Below are 23760 nucleotides of genomic sequence, written 5' to 3'. Positions count from 1 at the left end.
GCAATCAGATGGAAGTGTTGATTAATTTCTGTGGGCACTCATAAGATGGCTGGTGTATAAACAGATAAAACACATAATGATAACAGTGTAAAACACAGTTGTAATAATGTGAAGCGTGTTTTCAACGGAGAAGCTAGAAGTGTTGAAGAACATCCTGCACATGATTAAACCCTTAGAATCTTTTTATTTCTTTTTACAACTAGATTGAATTACAACCACAACTATATGCATATGAATGAAAAATAAATAGTGGAATAAATTCAAGTAAAGACTTACCACTAAGGGTTTCAACTCTACACGAGATAATTATATTTTAGGTATGATAATAATAATAACAATAAAGATAATGATAGTACATTTAAAAATAATCATAAAGCACAAGTATTAAGGAGGGACGGAGGGCGGGGGTTAAAGAGTGAGAAATTTACTTTCACTTCCCGCGAAGTAAACTTTTGGTGGACGGTCCCTTGGCCCACAGGGGGCTGGAGAGGCAGAGCGCAGCCGCTCAGTCCGGGTCAGTCAGTGCAACAACATCACCGTATGAATGACGGCGCACTTGACCGACGCAGGGAAAGACTTCGTCCGCTCGAGCTGGATTTACCTCACCTCACCTCCCCTCACCTCTCTTCTCCTCACCTCTCTTCTCTTCTCTTGACGGATCGATCCGCAGCCTTGCAGCCGCCGGAGCCTCACATGTCCCCGTGATGTTACAGCCTCCATCGTCGCTGTGATAAAAACCATGAGGAGATGACCGCCTTGTAGATCTGACAGGCAAGTGTCTGCGCTAACAGGTTGGCAACGCTTTTGCCATCACATTTGAACAAGTTTTTCCTCACGCAGAACCACCTCACGTTTTATATCGGACTGTCGCTGCGTCTGTACCTTCTGTTTTCATTTCGCGGGGCTGATTTTAAACGTGTTTATTTAAATTTTTTTAACGTGTTAAAAGATTATATGTGATTATTATATGATTATATAGAGGTGTAAGTCAGTCTACACTGACGCTACACACATTGCAGCTCACACAGCACAAGTTTCCTCTTACCAAAATCAATAGTCTAGAATTACTTTAATACAAATACTGAGTATAACACTCGAAACTTACTGCTGTCTGTCTGCACACTCACTTGAAGAGCAGGAAATTAAACTGTCGATATGAAATATATATATATGAGATATATTTTTGCGATATATTTTTTGTGGCGTTTAATTGTTTCTTGCAGTGTGCCTTCACCTTATTTGACCCCCTGAGAAATGGTTTCTTCATTCTGACAGAACCTTCAGTCTCTGAAGGTGGAGCTGAATGAACTAAGTCTGTGTACTAACCTGCACATTATAATAAACTGATAGCAGCACTAAACTACAAGAACACACACAAACTCTCAAGACTATGGTCTCAGTTTACAACTCAATGTCTTATTTATGACATATTCTTATATATGCATTGAAGTGGCCACCACGGGCAGAGAAGTGAGGAGATGGAGAAGGGATCAGCCTTCATGTGTTTTTCATTCATGCCATTCACACTAAGATATATCATTCAGGGTTTTTAGGAACAAACAAGAAAACACAGTATCACACCGCCTTACCTACTGCACACGTAGATCTACAGTAACACATGTTAATAGAGGACATATTAACCCCAGCTGTGTTTCCTCTTGTTTGTGTTCCGGTGAGCAGCAGAGGAGCTGACGGTAAATGAGAGGCAGTCACCATGCCCCCGGGGAAGTATGGGATGCAGGAGGAATGGGCGAAGGAGGGTGTCCGGGAGATCATGATGGACTTCCTGCTGCCTACTGGGATCTTCCTCAAATTCCCTGTGCCTCCAAACGACACCATCAAAAATATCAAAAAAGTACGTCCGCTCACATCCCCATGTATTCATAGTGTGACTTTGATTTCCCATTCAGACACATTCTTTTTTTTATTATAATCGGGCACTGTATTTCTAACAGATTGTAATTGATTGACTGCAGCCCAGCACTGCGGCTCCGATGACCACACTTTCAAAATGCAGTTGTTATTTACAATATTTACTCAATATGCTTTTAAACAAATTGCTTGACTTAATATTTCCTTTGAGCATTAAACTGATTAAAACACAGCACAGTCTGAACAATGCTCACTTGTGCTTTTGATCCATTTTTGATCCATCCTTTAGAGAAGGAGCTGCAGCTCTCCTCCTTGGTATACACGGCCAGCTCTCTGCTGAAGCAGATCTGCTGTTAAATGTGAATGTGCCAGTTTCTATGCCAACAGTTCTGCCACTTCAGGCTGTTTGATTTAGCTGTGTTAAGTAATGATACTCTTGGAAGCTGTTAAGATGATTAAGAGATGAAACGTCTCTCCAGTCTGGGTAATTCACAAGGAATTTTATAAAATGTTCAAAAACATCCAGGGTCATCTCTTGTACAGTCGGTTATCGTTTTAGCTCATAACGTTAATTAAGGAAATCAGCGTGGTGGCAAATGTGCTATTCTTATTTTTAGTCTTGCTATTGCAAACAGTAATAGTAACACTGGTTGAGGTGTTTTGAATGTTTACACGACCCCTCAGGCATCAGTTTTACCTGCACAAACAACACGCCACACACTTCAGGCCATAAACACTCTGCTCTCGACCTCACGCTCGGCTGTCGTCTCTTGTTTCAGATGGTTTGGAAAAATGCCAGAAGCGAGGCTCTTTTCAGTGCACTGGGTGATCCCGACGCGTACGTCTTCACCTGCATCAACCAGACAGCAGAGAGGGAGGAACTGGAGGAAGAATCGAGGCGTATAAGCGACGTGAGGCCTTTCATGTGCGTTCTGAGGCTGGTGGCGAGGGAGGGCGACCGAGTGGAAAAACTCACCAACACCCAAATCAGCCTGCTGATTGGCAAAGGTAAGCAGCACACGTCTCTGGTGGAGCTCATCTGCTGGTGGAGTGACACTGGTTTTGGTGGTCGGTGGTATTGTTGTGCAGTTACTAAGTATAAGATAAGAAGCAGCCTTCAGTCAGATGAGAGTTCTGTCACTCAGTCTCCATTTCCTTTCTTTTCATGATTCAGTCTGATGTCGTGGTCCAGCCACTAGTTACTCACATAGCCATCATCAGTTTTAGGTAACAAAGAAGCTGTGGCTAGGAGGTTGTTTTAAGTCGACTAATAACAACCAGCATCATTTTTGGTTGGGGGGGGGGTTCCAATCAGGAAAAGAGCCACAGCAACAAGCAAAGAAAAAAAAAGATGAGAAGAGACAGTGACTCAGAGGTTGGCGAAGTTAAAGCCTGTGGCGGGAATCAAATTACAGCCGTTTTTCTGAGCCATTGGCACAGTTCGTAAACTAACACATGAATCAACTTTGATAAAAAAAAAAAAAAATTAAAAAAGAAGCTGTTTCTTCTTTCTTTGTTTTCAATCGTGACATTAAGTTGCCAGAGTCGTCATCACATATCCCCTTTTGCCTTTTTCACTAGTATTCACTTCAGTCAGTTTCAGTTAATAAAATCATGGCCGTCTCTCTTGTAGATCCACCTCTCAGTCAATGTTTGTATCAACAAAATCTTCCACATCAAGTGAAGTCTTCCTTCCTTTTTGACACGCTGATAATGATTTTTCAGGTCTGCATGAGTTTGAGGCCCAGAAGAACCACGAGGTGAATGAGTTTCGGACTAAGATGCGCACGTTTTGCGAAGAGAAGGCTCAGGAGCGGCAGCTGTTGCCATGGCAGCAGTGGATGGAGTACAGCTTCCCATGTGACCTGGAGCCGTGCTGCTCCCCGTGTGGGAGCGCAAAGTCAAAAAACACCAAGAAGATTTTCATTAACGTCAAGTTTGAGGCTTGTGATGTGAGTTGACCTGCTGCTGTAGTTTTTATGAGTCATATTTGTGCGCTGAGAAAAATCAAATCAAATGTAATGGTATGATGGTGCAGCAGAAGGGAACCCCACAAAGAGCACAATAGCTTGGATTGGAAAAACTGGTTCCAGCTTGTGGAGGATGATGTTAAGTAAATGTGAGCACCTGTGGAAATCCCCCTCCCACACCACAAACACCACCTTCAAAAACGTCTCTCAGGAACAAGATCCACAGACATGAAAGCTACATTTTGTAGGGTTTTCTGTAAAGCTGGCCACTTTACTTGAATCGTATTGTCTGTTGCTCTTACAGGAAAGCTTCATGCTGCAGCAGGATCCTCAGGACCACCCAGGGGCTCTGATGAGGAGCGCCCTGAAGAAGAAGGCCACCGTCTTTCGCTCACTGCGACAGGAGCCAGAGGACTACACCTTACAGGTCAATGGGAGTTGGGAGTTCATCTATGGGAAGCATCCCTTGCGCCAGTTCAAAGTGAGTGACCGCAAAAACGCCCAGAAAATTCAGTGTCCAACCTTTACAATAGAATCCGACTTTACAACACATACAAAACACAAACATGCTGGTTGTGTAAGTGTTCACCCCCTTAGCATGAAGTAGAGAGGCACCCTGAGTCTATAAGGATCTTTGCCAAACTGCTCAGGCACAGTCTAGTTACGTGAGAGAGTTGATAGAAGAGGTATGTTCGAGAGCTACCGGAAATTCTGGATTTGGACTTTAAGACATTGTTTGGAAGCGATTCCGGTGTCTCAGCTCTCTTTCAGACTGAAGCCAGTTTTCCCTCCATGATATTTTCAGGATCTGCTGCAGAGAAGCATCCCCAGAGTCTGATGCCACCACCACAATGCTTCATGGCTGTGCTGGTGTTTTTTTTTTTTTGCTGATGCGTGGTGTTTTGATTGTGCCAAACAGCGATTAGCATAAAGCTAAAATCATTCCTCCACTTTGTTTCAGAGGCTCCCACGTGCCTCCATTAGTGTCATGTAATTTTTTTTACCCTGTAGGCTCCTTCTTTTACGGAGCAGATGCGATGGGGGGGGGCCACCCTCACTTTTGGTCTCCTGATGTGGACGCTCGGTTTTGGAGGATATTTATAACTGTGACATTTTTTAACCACTCATGACTCATGCATCATTGTAAGCAGGGCAAACACTCAATACTTCAGTCTATTCTGAAATCAAACTGTTAAAACTTATACAATCAATTACTTTTATTAGGATAAATAACTGACATTAAAAAGTCTTTTTCTTTCTATTTGTGCCTCAGTGTTGTAAAATGATAAAAGATGAAAAAACCCAACTATCCTGAACACTTTTTGTCGGCACTAGAGCAGATATTTTCTTAGTGGATGCGGATGATTTTCTATTTGATGCTGTTTATCTTTGAGTGTCTTTGAGGAGCGGGGTGAGTCAAGGTTTTGGTGGCAGGAGACTCCACTGCTGATTTTGAAACTCCAGCTACCTGCAGGGGTGACTCATATCTGTCTAGCAGCCCTGCAGAAAGGAACTGCATCCATCCACACATAATGAGATTTCAACTGCATTAACCTACAGCAAATGAACAGCCTCCAGGAGTTAACCAGTGCTATCAGAACACTGGGAAATATCTGTGGGTGAACTGACTGATGGCTGTACCAGTAAACAAAAAAATATCTGCTTCTGTCCCCTCCTGTTGTCTCTCTCCATCAGTACATTTTCTCATGTTTGAGAAATGGCCAAAACCCTCATCTGACCATGGTGCACCACTCCACCATCAGCAAGTATCAGGAGGAACAGGGCAGAATGTGTAGCCAGGGGTACAAGAGTCGCTCCATGTCCAGACCTCCTCCACTGCCCCTGAAGAAGGTAAGAGGGCAGCGGCCGGCTGGTGGCTTTCATTAACAGAGCGGTGCTCTCTCTCTCTTTCTCCCTCCTTCTCCTTTTTCTCATACCTAACCACAGTTGTCCCTACGTGGACTTTGTCACACTGGAAACATGCTGTGCAACACAATGTAGATCATTTACACGTGACACCTTTGCTTGCATTATCTGTAGTTGAACATACATATATATGTATATGTAGTATTTTCCTATAAGTGTATGGGAAAGTGGTGTCAGGCTTTTGGACCCTACTTTATAACTGCAGTGGCAAAATTAAAGCTATTGTATGTTTTTAAGCTTTTAGCGAAAAGCGATTCACACAATGAAATGTGATAAGAACACATATTTGAACCTCCGAGAACTTTCTGTCAGTTTTTTTCCAGTTTCATAGCTTGTTCCCTTTTTTTTTTACTTTATTTTGAAAGTGTTGAATATTGCTTTGCCTTGCTTCTATATTTTGACATGTTGCCAAACAGGAAATTGTAGCAGCAGTTTTATGAGTTTAGACTTCAGTGAATGCTATTAATGAAAGTTAACTGTAAAGAATTACAGGGAAAAACAAATTTTCCTCTCCCATCTGTAGCAGAACACCTCCTCTCTGTGGTCCATCAATGAGCCTTTTCACATTCACCTGCTGCGGGGCAACCGTGTCAATGCAGACGAAGGAATGAAGGTTGGTGTGGTTTTGCGTGGGTTTCTCTGACTTTGCTGCTCAATGAAATGTGGCATTCACTTGTTTACCAATATCTTAATTTCAGTTGTAGGAACAGCAGGCTTGACATGTAAATGATAGGGGGGTGGGTCACATGGTCCAGACCACACGTTTCCCATAATTCATCAAGGCGGTTGGTTAAAACTTCAAAACAGGAAGTGGGGAGGGCCTATCTGGTTTTTACGTCTCATTCTGAGGCCTAGATTCTAAGAAAAAAGAGAGACTTTGTGCTGTCTCTCCCTCTCTCACTGTCAACGCACTTCTTTTTTTGAAGGCGATGCATGCATTCTGTTACTATTGCAGATAGGCTCTGACCTATGTTCAAATTTGATAAGTGTCTCCCTGTAAAAAACATAGAACACGTAGAAATATCCAGTCACACTACATACTCATTCTCCTTTTTTTCTTTTCTTTTTTTTTTTGCTGTCACTTTTCTTTTGTTTTTACAACCCAATTTGACAAAAAAGAAAAAGAGTGAGAGGACAAGTAGGGAACCCTGTTAATGTGTGTCTGTGTTTGTGATTCGGTTTCATAACTAACTATGTTATTCTTTAGTTGGGTTATTAAGTGTAAGTGCACTTCCGTCTGCTGCCTTGGAGCACATCATGACTCATGACAAATTTGTCCTGTCACATAATTATCAGTCATTTCTGCAGTTGGCCGGCACTGCTTTGAAAACACACCCTGGGGGAGAATAGCCACTCATATATTTTGTAAATATAGATTCAGACTATCTTGATTTGGCAAAAGCCAGGAGCTTAATGGCCGTACAGTATTGAATTTTGACTGTCCTGGTTGTTTATCATTTTTTGACTCTGCATAGCATTGAAAGGCATCGTAACCTGCTCACGTTATGAATGTGTAGACCCTTTGACTCATAGCCTGAGTGACACAGGAAACTGAATCATCTAGTGAAGTCTCTACATCTTCCACAAAACAATCTCCCTCACAGATGTGCTAAGCTGTTCAGCTTCCAAACCACACGTCATGCCTCCATCTAATCGCTGTCGTGTTGTGTGTTTCCCCTCCAGCTCGTGGTGCAGGCTGGTCTGTTCCATGGCAGCGAACTGCTCTGTAAGGTGGTGACAAGCTCCGAGGTGACAGTGGGCTCTGAGCCGCTGTGGGATCAAAAGCTGGAGTTTGACATAAACGTGGCCGACCTGCCTCGCATGAGCCGCCTGTGCTTTGCTCTCTATGCTGTCATTGAGAAAACCAAGAAACCCCGTGGCACCAAAAAGAAGAACAAGAAAGCGGTGAGTCGGGCAGAAAACGTACTCGGGCCTTAGTGCACAACTTGTGATTGAGTAGGCGAAGGCGTTTTGGGCCAGTGAGTGTGAACTTGTTAGCAAGCACAAACAGATCTGTTTCCTCTCTAGTACTGAGTGTGTGTAGACGTTGGGTGCTGTGTGGGTGGGTTTTGCTGCTGCGTCTGGTTGTGCAAGTGTGTTCAGTGGCAAGGCTGTGGTTAACTTTTCATCCGCTTCAGCCCTTTTATCTGTACATCACTCCAAGGAAGGAAGGAATTGGCAAACATTTTCAAGGAATTCTAAATTCATCTTCACACTCATTCGTAGTTATAACACTCTACTCCAGCCCACAAAGCATTTTACCTCAACTTAAAGTGGGGGCCCAAAACACTGCAAAGCAATTTTCTACTACTGTTACTTTTCTCAAGGGGACACAGGGGAGCGCTGCTATATTTGACTTTTTGTGGCAAATACTGGTTATTGCAGAGTAACAACATATAACAAGTACAATCCTTTGCAAGGAGACCTCAAACATAGTTATCAAAGTGTTGTGTGTAGTTATCTTTCTTAACCGATCACATCTGTCCAGCTGTGACACAGCTGCAGAACTTTTTTAAATCACTATTTTAAAAAACTTTTTTGACACTAGTCACCATCTGACACAAGTCAGAGACAGTACGACGGGAGAACAGTAAACGTCTTCGCCGGGCGCCCCGACATCCATGACACAAACATATTGGATGTTCTGGACAGCGAGTCGTTGTGCAGCTGTACATCATTTACATATTATTATACATGACTGGCAAAGCATAGAACAAAAAGATGGTAAATGAGATTTAAAAGACAAATATGCATGAAACCATGATGTCTAATGGTGTCTAATGTGACAGTAATACATTACAACAATATAACAATTGCCTACATTTAGAACCAATACAGAACTGATAAGTCGATTGACAGAAAATTGAATTAATTGGATGGTTCCAGATTCTCAAATGTGAGGAATTGCTTCTTTTCTCTGTTTCATATCATTGTAAATTGACCGTCTTTTCTTTTTGGTCTGTTCGTTTGACAAAAGAAGCAATTCGAACATGTGGGAAATTATGGTGGCCATTTTTTCAACAGTTCTTTTGACATTTCATTTATTAATTGAGAAAATAATTGGAAGATTAATGAATAATACAAAATATATTAAGATGTAGCCCCGATTACATGTAACATGAAAAAAATGAATATGTTCTTTCACTTCCCTATTACAACATTGATGTAACATTAATTAAGTCAGTAGGGAGTTTTTTTTTTTGTTTTTTTTTTAATGCTTTACATCTGTATTACGACACTGTGAGCCCACATTGGAAGGATCCTCCACACACCCACTGTCTGTACACTGAGAGGTACAGTGAGCAGCAACTAATTTCCCTTTTTTTGGCGGCTGTGGTCTGGGCATCTTTTGTTTTGATGCGCTGCAGCGGCTGTGGGAGTTCTGCCCAAACATGGCCGCCAGGTGTGTTCTATTGGTATCGAGGCTGCTTCTGCTTTCCGAGCCACTTCTCTCTTCTTCTGCCCGGAAGAGAAGTCCCGCGGCCAGACGGCAGAAAGATAGACAGAAGTTGAGCTATTTTAGCCAAGTTTGTTGTTTATGTGCATCTCCGCTTTTTGCGTGTGTGTGTTTTTTTTTTTTTTCATTTTCAACACATTGAACGGTCAAGCTATTTTTGTTCTGATCATTGCCTGGAACTTGTTTCTATTTTTTGCTGCTTTACATGTTAGCTTTAGCCACGACACACGAGACTTTATAAATACAGAATCCCACTCATGTAAATCTTTTACCAGAAGCAGCAGAAGTTCTTTGCTTTACAGTTTATTATTTGATGTGATAAATGATCAAATAAAAGAAGCCACGGACACGCTTTAAACTTCTATACAGTATGTCATTAAAATATTTTAAAAAACCTCCAAAATAAAGCATATGTTTTTTACAAGAGACAGTTAATTATTCAAATTGTTTTTGATTGATTGATGAAAATGCTTTATCTTAAAGACTCTTCAGTGTGTCTTTTGGATGTTGATGTTTGGAATAGGAGTTGGTTATATTTTTACTTTTAGAAACGAAAAGAGCTTGAAAAGAGCAGAATGACACTAGAGATGATTTATATGATTTTATATCTCAACTAGTGTATGTAGTTTGATAGAGATAAATTCCACTAATTGACCTGATTTTGTTGTAACTGAGTAAATCTTAATTTAACTTTGACTGAAAACAGTGGAGGTTAGTTAAGAGACTTGGACTACTCTCCCTCTGTCCCTCTTTTTCTTCCCTCCTTTTTTTTTTAACTCAGTCTCAAAGACACCGACATTTCCCTGATTGTACTGCTTGCAGATGGTCTGTAAAGTGGATCAACAAACCTAATCTTCCCCGTCCCGCTATCTCTTTCCTTTCAGGATTGTCCCATAGCCTGGGTGAACACCATGGTGTTCGACTACAAGGACCAGCTAAAGACCGGGGAGTTCCTCTTGTCCACATGGCCATCTGTTCCTGGTACTCTCAGCCTTGCCTCCTCTTACATTTCCTCCTCTTCAAAAACACCTCGCATGTTCACAGCCTCCCCCACAGTGTCTGAGAACACACAGTGAGGGCTGAAATACCCAAAGTGACATGTGGCGCCATCAAAACCCCACATATTATGTGTTTGCTGATCCACAAGATAGCGATTTTAAGAAGTGGAAATGGCTGTTGTTTGTTGGCCTCAGAGGCTGGGCTGTCAAATAGAGCTACATGTTTACACTGCAGTTTAAAATGATTTTATCTGTCTATGCGGTTTGAAAGAGCAGTATAGTTTAACATGCACACTCACTTTTAGAGAGTGGTTTGACTGTGAAAATGTACAGGGAGTACAGTACACTAAGTGGATAAAATGATGACAGGTTTCATATGTGACATTTTTATCACAGATGACAAAAGTGACCTGTTGAACCCGATGGGAACAGTCGAGAAGAACCCCAATGTGGACAGTGCTGCCGGGCTTCTGATTCGTTTCCCCAACATCCGACCACATCCGCTTTATTATCCTCCGCTTGACAAGGTACTTCTGCCCAAAAGACTATATTGAGTAAATCCTAAAATTTTGATTTGGAATTCTGTCAGTAAAAAAAAATCGTCTGCTTTCTGCTTTCAGATCAGCGACACAGAGAAGAATGGCGATGCATCTATCAGTTTCTTTAGTGGCACTAAAGAAGAGGTAAGACTTTCTACATCTCTCATTTCACAGAAAAAAAATACAGCAGCTGTTTGTTGCTTTTATATGAATTTGTTGTCGGGTCGTTCTCTTTAGTACTTGAAACTAAAAGAAATCATGGACAACAAAAACTACACTGAGTTTTTCGAGGATGAGAAGGAACTCCTGTGGAAGCTCCGCACCGACGTCCGCGACCATTATCCTGAAAGTCTGTCCAAGCTGCTCCTCATCACCAAGTGGAATAAGCGAGAGGACGTAGTTCAGGTATGAATGGAGAAAAGAATTTCCCCACTGTGGTCAAAACACAGAACACCTAGAAAATGTCCAAGATAGATTTAAGATTTTGTTGCTAAATACGACGTGTTTGTTTGCTCAGTAATTTCACATATTTCATAAAACTTTTACTTTTTAATTATTTTTACTGACTTGCCAATATCAATGTCATGTTTAATGATCCAACCAGCAGGACTTTAGCTGACAATATATATTTATTTATTGTTACAATTAATGATACAATTAATGAGCTGATTCATCGATCAATTTAGTTTTTAAAATGTTAGAAGAAGACATTAGCTTACTAACATTAGCATACTCACGGTGACAATGCTAACACGCTTAATGTTTAGTATACACTGTAATGTTTAGCATGTTAGCATGCTACAACATTTGCAAATTAGCACTAAACACAAAGTTCAGCTAATTCTGATGGGAATCTCATTTGTTTTCTGGTGTTTGGTCACAAAACAGAGTGTTTCGATATTTCAGTCTGGACCAGAGGTAGACCAGCGCCAGGGTGACTTTGCTAGCATGGCTAAAAACAAAAAATAATCATCACATTTCTTAGAATTCACAATGGTGATTTTCAAATAGCTTATTTTGTCCAAAGATATTTAATTCAGATATTTAATCAAGAATGATGTACAGCAGAGAAAAGCAGCATCTCATCACCCTGGAGAAACCAGCAATACATTTTTGCTTGATAAGTGACTTCAACAGTGTGACAAATCGATAATCAAAGTAGCTGCTTGTTAATCCTTTCAGCACTACCAACCAGTGAAATGCTTAAAAGTAAAAAATCCAGTACATTAAAATAATCTGTCATCTCACACATCAGAGATTTAACTGTTCTCATCAAGGTTAAAAAAAGGATCACTGATTTTCCTCAGATGGTGAGTCTACTGAAGAACTGGCCGGACCTCCCTGCCATCCATGCCTTGGAGCTGTTAGACTACAGTTTTCCCGACCCGACTGTCCGTTCTTTCACTATCAGATGCCTCAGGAAGCTCAGGTAGAAGGAGATTTGTTTTTATGTCGATAAGACATTTTGTATTTGAAGTTTTAATAGCACAATCGTTAATGGACCATTTTCCCTGCACACAGTGATGATGAACTGCTGCAGTATTTAATCCAGCTGGTCCAGGTCCTAAAGTACGAGTCCTACCTAGACTGTGACCTCACCACTTTCCTGCTAGAGAGGGCTCTGTCCAACAGGAGGATAGGACACTTTCTGTTTTGGCATCTCAGGTGAGACGCAGCCCAACAGAAAACACAAGATCACTTGCATTTTGCAGCCTTTTGTTTTATGGGAGAATTTGTGTTCATCGCAGGTCAGAGATTCACGTGGCGTCTGTGAGTTTGCGTTTTGGCCTGATTCTGGAAGCATACTGCAGGGGAAACATCCACCACATCAAGCTCTTATCCAAACAGGTAATCGCACTCACTCATACACACTGATGAAGTCAGTGGCCTGAGATGTGTGTATTTGTTTTGTACTAAATCTCAGCCTCTGCCGCACAGAACGAGGCTTTGGGCAAAATGAAGGCCCTGAGTGACTTTGTTAAGTCGGGCTCCCAGAGGATGACAGCAGAGGACCTGAAGACGTGTATCAAACAGGACTCGTATGTGGAGGCCCTGTCAGACCTGATGTCACCACTCAACCCCAGCATCATCCTCGCTGAGATCTGGTTAGTGCCAGACACACAGTAGACACACACGCAAAAGCCGCAGGATAATCGTTTTTGCCAGTTGCAAATTTTTCCACCATAATTTAATTATATGGGGCATTTCTGATCCCTTTATGGGGATTATATTGCTGAATTACAAAATAATAAATTTAGGAACCATATTGGCAAATTGATATTTAATTGGGACAGTACCGCTACATTTTGTATTTTAAATCAAAGTATACACAATTTTACACTCATTTCTGACTGTTGGAAACTTTACAGGTGAGGATGGTGCCATTTTTAGCTTGTTTGCTGTGAACAAAATTGCCTTGTTCTTGGTGTTTGAAATGTCCCCAACAAACTAAAAGTGGCACCATATTTTATAAAAAAAACAAAAAAAACAAACAAACAGCATTTTATTAAGTAATTTTGTCCTCAGTCTATTAACATGAAACACTGTTATTAATATTAGTAACTTTATTAAGATGATCACGTATTCATAATGAGTGTGTTTACTCCTGCAGTATAGATAAGTGCAGATTCATGGACTCCAAGATGAAGCCGCTCTGGCTGATGTATAAGAACCACTGGACTCAAGGAGACATGGTGGGCATCATCTTCAAGAATGGAGATGGTGAGATACAAGAACATCTGAATTCATGACCACACAGTGTCAGGTTTGAAGCCGTAGTTTGCTTTAGTTTAGCGCAACACAGTGAAGGGTTGAAATACTTGGTTGTACATTACAGTGTACCGGAAAGATAAACATACCTAGTGGGTTTGGAAAGGGATGTCGGACGTTAGTAGTCAAGCAGCGCAAGGATGAAAGTTAGCAGGAAATTTAAATTAAGATTTTCTCTTTTTTTAAAGATCTTCGACAAGACATGCTGACCCTGCAGATGATCCAGCTCATGGAGACCTTATGGAAGAAAGAAGGCCTTGATCTCAGGTACAGTGGGAGCAGTTGTTTGCAGCAGCTGTTGATGTGTTTCGCACAAAGAGATCTTCTACACCAACTTCATACTGTCAATTTCACCCCACACTCACAGGATGATCCCATACGGCTGCCTGTCCACTGGGAACAAGATGGGGCTCATCGAGGTAGTGAAGAACTCTGACACCATCGCTAACATCCAGCGCAACAACAGTAACAGCGCTGCCACTGCTGCCTTCAACAAGGACGCTCTGCTCAACTGGCTCAAATCTAAGAATCCTGAGTGAGTGTGATGAACTACTCTGACACGGTTACTAAGCCTCACAATGTCATCTCCTACTGTTCAGATACTGTACTGATCTCTGTAGAAGTGATGAGCATCTTTACCCCAGCTCTGTTTAAGAAGGCCACCATGCACAATGTTATTGAGTTTTAAGGGACACAATGTAATTTACAACAGAAATGGCGGAGCTAGATCGCACGCTGACGGCCTAAGGGTCCAGACAGACATTACTCCATGCCATTCCTCCTCTCTGACACTTTATATCTCCTGCAGCACCCCTACTACCTGCTTTTGATAGTCAAAATGTGAAAAAAAACATATAAAAACAAATTGGTGGTGTGTGTCGAGATCCCCGAAAAACAAAAGAAAAGTATTAAACGCACGGTATGTAACTTCTGCTGCTAGGAGCCTCTCAGTCAAATCAATAATAAAAGACGGTGTTGGGTGACATCATGAAATAGCGAGGGATCATGGGAGATGTTGTCTTCACCACCATTATTTGTAACAGATTGTAACCATTAAAAAACACTGAATAAAGCAGTTTCACTTTAAAAATCAGTGATTCACCGACACAATTCAGTGACACATGACAGGACGTCTGCAGCAGCTGGGAGCTGAGCTGTCTAACATTTCCTCAGCTTGTTTCTCTGATAACTTCAGATCCAGACGTCCGACGACTAAAATCCTTCATCTGGTTTAAAAATATAGTTTGAAACCACCAAGGTGTAAAAAGTGTACGTGGCTTAGAAGTAGACAAAAGTCCATTTTGAGCTTCTGGCAGGAAACTGCAATGCGACCCATGCGCATAGGTGACATGATGTCATTGACAGGTGACCACATGACACGGAGCGTTACCATATTAGAATCGTGTTTTTCTCTGGTTTGAGAATTGCTGGAAACATTTGGGATAGTGTAAGAACACAACTCAAAAAATGGTATAACATAGGTCGAGTCATTTTTAGACATTTTAATGCGGAAAAGTTACATATTATAACTTTAAATTTGTGGAAAAAACGTGTGCTTGCTATATGCGAAGGGGTTTCGCTCCAAAGTCAAACCTGACTTCCCTCTGTGCTCAAACAGTGTCATTTACTGTTAGTACGAAATGGTACATTGTATTGATTTCTTCTCGACATCGCAGATAACGTGTCCGAGTGCATTGCAAGATATGTGACATCATGTGCGCTCTCACTAGCACTAGAACTATTTTGATATCTTTGAGAACTGAAACAGAGTAGAGGCGTTAAACGCGTCATCGCACTAGCTCTGTTGTGTCGACTAAGATCGGAATGACTTGACAACCTGATCAGTACAGAGAAGATACACGTGTGTGTGATATGTGGTAACATAACAGTTTGACATAAACAGCTGATGAATCTTATATAACACACTTTAGTGTAGCCATAAGCCGATAAAAGGACATTTTAATTGTTTATTTATGTATTTGTTAAAGACTATGACCATATGTGAGGCTGATGTATGACAGGTAATGAACAATATTATCGCAAAACGCAGTTCTTCATAGTCATGTCAGGTCAAATTGTATTAATATAGCCCAATATCACATTTCACAAATTTGCCTCAAGGGCTTAACAATCTGAACAGCATACGACACCCTCCGTTCGGAGCCCCTCAAGTCAGAATTTTAAAAAAGCATTTAACAGGAAAAAAGATGGAAGAAACCTCAGGGAGACCACCGCAGGAGGGCTCCCTCCTCCGTGACAGACAGACATGCAATAGATGTCGCGTGTGCAGAATAGAGACTTAACCACAAAGTAGATTTACAGTATAGACGACCAGGATGACAAAATTTTAGATTGTAAACGTATAGGAAAAAACTTATCCAGGAGGAGCAACATCCAGGTACCGCCAAACAGATTGGATCCAAGCCATACGACCCCCTCTCCTCCATGAAGAGAGGACAGAATACACAAACTGAAGCACACCGCACACATATAGGAGAAAGGAAGACAAACGCACAGAGGGAGAGAGAGACTAGGACAACATGCAGAGAGAGAGAGAGAGAAAGACTGGATCTGTTGAAGGTCAAAGATCCAGATCTGAGAAGTTATAACATATACTGAACATTATTAAAGGTCCTTATATTTGTTTACAACTACATTATAGTCTGTTATGAACTATTAATTAAGTGTTTATACAGCTGTTATGAATGCTAAATGGAGGGGTTAAAAACAAATTGTTTCCAGATATGTTTATGATATTTGAGTTAATAGAAATTATAGGAACTGCCATTCACTTCATGTCAAGACCCCAGTTTTTAATTTTTTTCATGTAACTGAATGCAGTAACTGAAACTTGCAGCAGTTGTGTGTGTATGTGTGTGTGTGTGTGTGTGTGTGTGTGTGTGTGTGTGTGTGTGGTCTGAATTGTTCGCATCAAAATATTAACTGTGCAGCACTGTGAGACTGTGACAGACCAAGACAAAGTGCGTAGGCAACTACAGCTTTAGCCACATTAAATGAGAGTAGATGTTCATTCGGTGCCAGACAGTCTGAAGGTCTTGTGTCCTCTAAAAGCTCCTTGAAGAAGGAGAACCATTCGATGTAATGAATAAGCCTCACGTACGTCACGTTGGCGACACAGGCCCAGCTGACTGCGCGACAGAACAGAGCGGTTATTAGGCTGAAATGCTGCAGCGGCTGAGATGGAGCGGAGAGAATTAGTTAAAGCTTAACACAGTGAACCCCATGCACGTCTAGACCGTGGAAGGACGTGTCAGTCAATCATTAATCGGCCACAGGAACTCCTCTGTGAATATTTTATATGGCTGCAATAAAAAAAAACCCTGCCTCATGACTGAACGATACATGTGTGTTTATGTAGTAGTGATGTACGCTATCCTTGTTTTTGTTTTTGTCACCAGGGAAAAACTTGATCAAGCAATAGAAGAGTTCACGCTGTCCTGTGCTGGCTACTGTGTAGCTACTTACGTGTTGGGCATTGGAGATCGTCACAATGACAATATCATGATCAGGGAAACTGGACAGGTGAGGTTTTACCTCTGATATTTTACATCACAAGAAATAATTACGACACTAAGTGTACAAGAGGCTGCAAAGAAGGAAATAGATTGTACTTTTAACATAAAACTCAAACTTACATTACTACATTACTACAGCTGCCAAAATCAATAGTATAGAAATTGTCAAATTGACTGGTGTGTCAAGGTTTGCGATAAAGTTTCCAATTAGCCAACAGCCTTAATAGTAAGCTACTTGATTGTAACTTTTAATTTAATTCCAGTGATTATTTAGTCTTAGATAAAGTGTCATCTTAGAGTGAAATCACTGAAGTCACTCAACAGTTAGTGAGTCTTTAAGAAATGTGAGTGTGGTCAGTGACTCAGAACCTACTTAACATAATTTTAACCTTTGTCCCTCAGCTGTTCCACATCGACTTTGGGCATTTCCTGGGCAACTTCAAGCGGAAACTAGGGATCAACAGGGAGCGTGTGCCTTTCATCTTGACTTATGACTTTGTCCATGTGATCCAGCAAGGAAGGACAAACAACAGTGAGAAGTTTGAGAGGTACAATATTTTTAAACTATATAATAAACTGCCCTAAATTTAAACCTATGTGCCCAATTTAAAAAACCCTTGATTGGAGGAAAGAGGAGGGGGAAAGTGGGAGATGGGCCCCTGCCAGGCTTCCCCGGCTGTCTGCTGCGTGGGCCCCCAGATGTGGCGCTGGGTGGTTGGGCTGGGAACCCCTTTTTACTTTTGTCTATGTTTTATGGTCACAGTGACTTTCATGTCTTTCTGTTTTTTCACCAGTTAAAAAAAAGAGGTACAATATTTTTGTACTGGTTTGTGTATTGATCAGGGATTCTATTTTTTTTTTTACATGTTTTATACTTGATAACTGATTGTTGCATCCATGTTGTCAGGTTCAGGGAGTACTGTGAGCGGGCCTATAAGATCCTGTGTCGGAACGGGACGCTGTTCGTCAACCTCTTTGCCATGATGAAGGCAGCAGGACTGCCAGAGCTCACCTCCTTCAAAGACATCCAGTACCTAAAGGTAGCAACAGTTCTATTGTTGATGCTGCTGCTGGTAATGAGGCTGATAATGATGCTGACAATGTTTTGGTTTTTCTTGTTTCCAAAAGGATTCTCTGGCTTTGGGCAAATCAGAGGAGGAGGCGCTGAAGAATTTCAAAGTCAAGTTTAACGAAGCCCTGCGAGAGAGCTGGAAGACCAAGGTCAACTGGATGATGCACTCCTTGGCCAAAGATAACAGACCCTGAAGAACGCTGAACACCTGAGGACCAGCCAGAAAATGATGGATTTTAACTTATGGAGATAAAAGGGAAGAAAATACAATAAAATGTTTTTACTTTATTTGACGACATTCAAAGACACTCAGCAAATGTTTACATACGACTGGCTTGTGTGTGGTAAAGTACGACTAAGTGGAGGCATCCAAAGACAATGAGCATCATTTCAGCACACAGATATTTTCACAATGAGAGAAATCCATCACAGTCATCTTTACCCCGTCAAACAACGGGATGCCTTTGCCTTGGAGACATATCAAGACAGACGATACACATGTGTTTTTGATTTGTTGAAATCGCTACTTGAAAACCTGCTCGTGCGAAGGTGTGAATCACTGAAACAGAAGCAGAGACTTAAAGATCATCTCACCGACTGCATTACTCAGCAGGGAGCAAACGGCAGACAGTGATGATGATTTATGATGACTTTAGATGATATCTTCCAGTCACAGTAAAATAACAGGGTGGCAGTTTCACCTCAAGTCTTTCAATACAGTTTAATGGCTGTATCATTTCCTCTCATTTCAACTGCCTCTTTGCAATTGTGTCTTATTTTTTTTATGTTATTGTATTTTATTTAATGTGGTAACTTTGAAGTACTTGTACAAAGCCATGAAGGATATTTTAAAAAATATGTTAAATATGTGTTTTACTGCTGTATCACTTAATGATGTGTAATATTGCCTTGAAGTACAGTATGTTGCCTTTGGAGTGCCACTAGACAGGAAATGTTATAACATTTACAGTTTATTGTAAAATGAGAAAATAACTTTGAATGGGATCTTTATTTTGAAACGTCCCAGTGTACCAGACTGTGATACCCAGCAGACCCTCACTAAACAGCAACTACACATTTAAGGAATAGTTTGACATGTTGGTTAATATTCTGGTTTGCTTTCTTGCCGAGAGTTAGATGAGAGGTTCAATACTACTCTCATGTCTGTCTGTTATATGTGAAACTGGAGCCAGATAGAAACAGATGGAAACAACTAGATTCTGTCCGAAGGCAGCAGAATCTGCCCAGCAGCGCTTCTAAAAATGACACATTGTTCATTTGTAAGCTTTAGTGGTGCTGCCAGGCAGATTTGGTTTTACCTTTGTGCAGAGCCAGGCTAGCTGTTACCCCTTGTTTTCAGTATTAATGCTAAGCTAAGCTTACTGTCTCCTGGGCCCAGCTTCATATTTAAAGGGATAGTTCAGGTTATCTGATGTGGGGTTGTGTGAGGTAGTCATGCGTAGTCAGTGTATTACCTGCAGTACATTTGGATCAGAGCACTGCCAGTTACGAGAGGAGCCTGAAAGCACCGGCTCAATAGCAGAGGGATGTGTTACTGTGCATGGGGCCGGCAGAAAAAATGTGTTTTAGACACTTGTAAAAAATACCCGCCGAAACAATCCGATATCCGTTCAAATATTCTACATGAAGTGTACATTTAAATGGATATTGGATTGTTTCGGTGGGCGTCTTTTAAAAGTGTCCAAAACACGATTTTCTGGCCCGGCAGCACATCGCTCTGCTAGTGTACCGTGTTCCCTGCTGCCTCTCATAACTCGCAGCGTGCTGATCTTAATCTACTGCAGGTAACACACTGACTCTGCTTGACTACCTCACACAACCCTTCATCAAATAAACCAAACCATCCCTTTAAAAGAGAGATATGAGATGAGTATAGATTTTCTCATCAAACTGTTGTCTAGAGAGTTATTCACAAAATATCTAAATATAATGACATGACTGCCAGTAGCAAAAGGACAAAGAAATGATCTCAGGCGCGAGGCAAAAAGATGTTATTGATGTTTGGTGAAAATACCAAAATATTGAATACAAGCTTCAGTACGATGCAAATAAGACAATCTATGGACTGGTGTAAGCCATAGACACAGTTGAGTTTCTGAAAATGTGCTACTGTTCACACGCCCTTTTGAAAGTGTTAATCTCAAATATGTGTCCTATCTCAGATGATGCAGTACGTGTGTCTGTGAGTGTGTGTGTGCGTGTGTTTACGAGTATGTGTTGTTTTCTGATATTTAAGTTATGCTTTGTGATTTCCATTGCATTTTTTCGAACTGATGTGCCAGGTTCCATGAAAGAGATTTCATGCTTACAATGTCAAACACCTCTATACTTTGGCATATCGAATGCTGTGCAGAATGGTGTGTTGGCTGTGTGAGGGTTTAATTTTATGGTATGTTCATATTACTTTACATGCTGTATATCCTGCTGTCAGTCCTGCAAGGAACAGTCAGAGAAAGAAAATGATGTGCTTTTCATAGCCTTATTGTTTTGCGTAAATGATCTCTACCGTTTGTATGAGTCTCTGTACAATGATGACTTTTACAGAAGAGCAAGTGTAGCTGTAGATTATACAGCATAAATACCTTAAACTACTGAAATATACACTGTGGAATAGACATTAAATATGAGTCATCAGTGTCCCTCAGAATGGGCTTAGCTAATCACTGCTGCTTTAAGCCAGGAGGAGTGAGTCTACTCAGTTTATGGGCTATTTTTGCAGAATTTAAAATATACTGCTGTTGCCTTTTGAACTGATTGTAATTTATGAATTGTGTCAAATGGTACAAATCCTTTAAGGCTCAGGCCTTATTTACATGTGTGCAGCTAAAGCAGACGAATTGTCCTGTTAGCATAGGTCTCATGTAGACCTGTCCTTTATCTGTCTGCATCCTGTTTTCACCTTTACTTCACTTGCTGATGGGAGGGAAACATACACTCAATAAACAGTTTGCAACAGCAGATCTCACTGAGTCTTTCTAAGCTATAAGTCATATGTTAGCTTTCGTTTTCTCCTTTTTTTTTTTTTTTTGCTCAAAAAAGGCTGATCGTGAATGAAGGCAACAGCTTCTAAAGTCACCACTCTTTTCCATTTTTGTGCAATCTCTATACAACTGAACAGAGAAAAGGTGAATAAATGTTTCTTTTTATGAATCTCTTATTTTTAATGAATATACTCAAACAAGCTTCCATTATTTGGGGCTGGAGCAATTGATTGATTTCTGATTAGGCAGAATTGTTCTGGCAAATGTTAAGTCCATCTAATGGGTCCACAGTGGTTTGTTGTTTAGGCAATGATGTAACAAAATTCAAAGATATACTTCAATGCGAGAAATGTCTTTATTGACAACATAAACCATATTATTTACATCTACAACTCTATGTTATGTAGATTTCTTATGGCTTTTCCTTATATGGGGACAAGAAATAGCAACAGTGTGGACTATTCATTATAACATTAATACCCCAACAAGTAATATGTCCCCCCCTGCAAACATCAATCATTTTGTATTGTATTATCTGAGATGTGTGTGTTTCGATACTTACAGTTTTACAATAGACCCTAGAGACCTTGAAAAGGCAAAACAAAATTTTATAGTTACATCAAAACTTTTTCATAATTCTTCATAAATCTGCTGTAGCCTAGATATCAATGTAAATGCATTGCCAATAAGTATAATCTTTCGAGTACAAATAGGTGACACAGAACAACAGAACAGAAATGGTGTGCTACATTTAAGACATTATATACCAAAAATAAAATACATGCTCCAAATGTGTATTTCTTGGAAGACATTCTTAAACAACTCATGCCAAAAAGATTTATTTCTCATCACATCTGAAAGCAATGGCAAAGTGATATAGAATGTCAGATAGAAGAAAATATCTGGGCATCAGTAATATCAAATACACTTTCTATTCTGAGCTGTAATACTGATAAAGAGACACAATTTAAAATATGACACAGGCTTCATAGTACACCATTAGTGAGAAGTAAGACTCTAAGTGTATTAAATGCAATTCATTAGGAAATGTGCAAAGATACACGTGATAGATGAGGTGGGTAAGAAAGACTATTCTCAAATTCAGGATTTCCAAAGACATCCCTGCACTGGACAATTGGTGTAAGGAGGTGCAGAAAATAATCCTTCTGGAAAAACTGACCCTCACCCTTTATGACAATGTCGAAGTATTCATTAAGATATGCCAGTCTTGGACACGGTGGACCCGTCTGGACTGGACTTCATTCTACCTAATTAACAGCATTGGAACTGACTACAGCATACCCTAGTAATTTGAATGTAATTATGTCAGCCTGGTGGCAGTGTGTGTGTGTGTGTGTGTGTGTGTGTGTGTGTGTGTGTGTGTGTGTGTGTGTGTGTGTGTGTGTATGCTTGTTTTGTTTGAAAAAAGCGGTTCTGTATATATTCAAAATGGCGTCAACAACAACAACACTATGTAAATTCAACCACAAATCAAGTAGGCAATGTGTATCAAGTATTGATTACTTATCAATTACATTTCAAGCAACACAAAGCATACATATATGAGTCATTTTTGGTCAACAAGTAGCAACATAAGCTGCTGTAACTCTGTCAGTCCTCACACAATGACATCTGCCCTTCAAGGCTGGATAACCAAAGCGAACACACACCCAGGGGGCCCAAACCTTCAGGGGCCCAAAAACCCCAGGTCTGCTCTATATTATTTGGGTCTACATAATTTTGTTAGAAATTTGTACCCCTGCGGTACAGTATCAACTCTCACACATCATCCTCTATCTTGTACTCTGGTGTTGTAGGGGGGGCCTGTGTGAAAATCTAGTTTATATTTTACTAATTTGTTTTAACATTGTGTTTTATCAAATTGCTTCCATATTTTCTGTGTGTCAAGTAATTGACACACAGAAAACAAGATAAATAAGGAAAGTAGTGAAACCAACAATTATTTTCTTCATCAGTATCTCTTTTTTTTATTAATCAATTGATTGTTCATTGTATAAAATGTTATGAAAATTATGGAAACAACATATTAACTTTTGTTTGACCAATAGCCTAAAACCCATATATGTTGAATTTATTATAATAGAAAACAGGGAAAACGTGCAAATATTCACATTTGAGAAGCTGGTGCCAATTAATTTATTTTAGCCTTTTCTGCTTATAAAATGACTGATCAAATTAAAAAAAATTGTTGCCAGTCAATTTTCTGTGAATCATCTATTCAAAAAACCACCTGTACAACTGATGGCCAAGTGGTTCCCTAGAGAAATAATGAAACGACCATGTACACTGGTGGTTAATAGGAGCCCAACAGCCATTTTCTGCCCTGGGGCCCCTTGAAGTTCCATTCTGTCATACTGCTCTTCCATTAGAACAGCAAGTTCTATAAATCTGTTCTATTCATGAATAAAATAAAATACTTTAACAAATAAAACAAGAAATCATACATTGTCTGTACATTGACATCGACACAGGCTGAAAAAACAGGCCCCTGGTTAAGCCTAGTTGCTGACCCTTGATCCCTGATATGTGCAGCGTTGGCTGTGCCGATGGCGCCCCCGGTGGCCGGCAGCAGTACTGATCAACCAGCAGGACCCTCGC

The 23760-nt window shown here is 40.5% G+C and overlaps 1 protein-coding gene across 2 annotated transcripts; it reads left to right on the top strand.

Annotated features, from left to right (window-relative positions):
* Positions 1-489: 489 nt before the first annotated feature.
* On the top strand, positions 490-21118 carry pik3cd (phosphatidylinositol-4,5-bisphosphate 3-kinase, catalytic subunit delta). 2 transcript variants are annotated; one of them, XM_087179637.1, is made up of 23 exons: positions 490-771; positions 1681-1855; positions 2652-2880; positions 3598-3824; positions 4147-4323; positions 5538-5693; positions 6295-6381; positions 7452-7673; positions 10110-10206; positions 10620-10750; positions 10844-10906; positions 11000-11167; positions 12070-12191; positions 12284-12427; positions 12511-12610; positions 12701-12867; positions 13374-13483; positions 13720-13798; positions 13899-14066; positions 16951-17074; positions 17470-17615; positions 17975-18107; positions 18196-21118. In XM_087179637.1, the coding sequence occupies exons 2-23, from the start codon at positions 1715-1717 to the stop codon at positions 18331-18333; spliced, it is 3129 nt and encodes a 1042-aa protein (XP_087035763.1). In that variant the 5' UTR covers positions 490-771; positions 1681-1714; the 3' UTR covers positions 18334-21118. The 2 variants fall into 2 exon arrangements, with proteins under 2 accessions (XP_087035763.1, XP_023283199.1); XM_023427431.2 differs by having other exon boundaries at positions 6292-6381.
* The last annotated feature ends 2642 nt before the right edge of the window (positions 21119-23760 follow it).

The sequence above is a fragment of the Seriola lalandi genome, unplaced genomic scaffold (genome assembly GCF_002814215.2).
Source record: "Seriola lalandi dorsalis isolate HSWRI2012SDOR001 ecotype SW California unplaced genomic scaffold, Sedor1 jcf7180002054861, whole genome shotgun sequence".
Lineage (NCBI taxonomy): Eukaryota > Metazoa > Chordata > Actinopteri > Carangiformes > Carangidae > Seriola > Seriola lalandi.
Note: the sequence above shows the minus strand (reverse complement) of the source record. Positions and strands in the feature narration are given on the sequence as shown.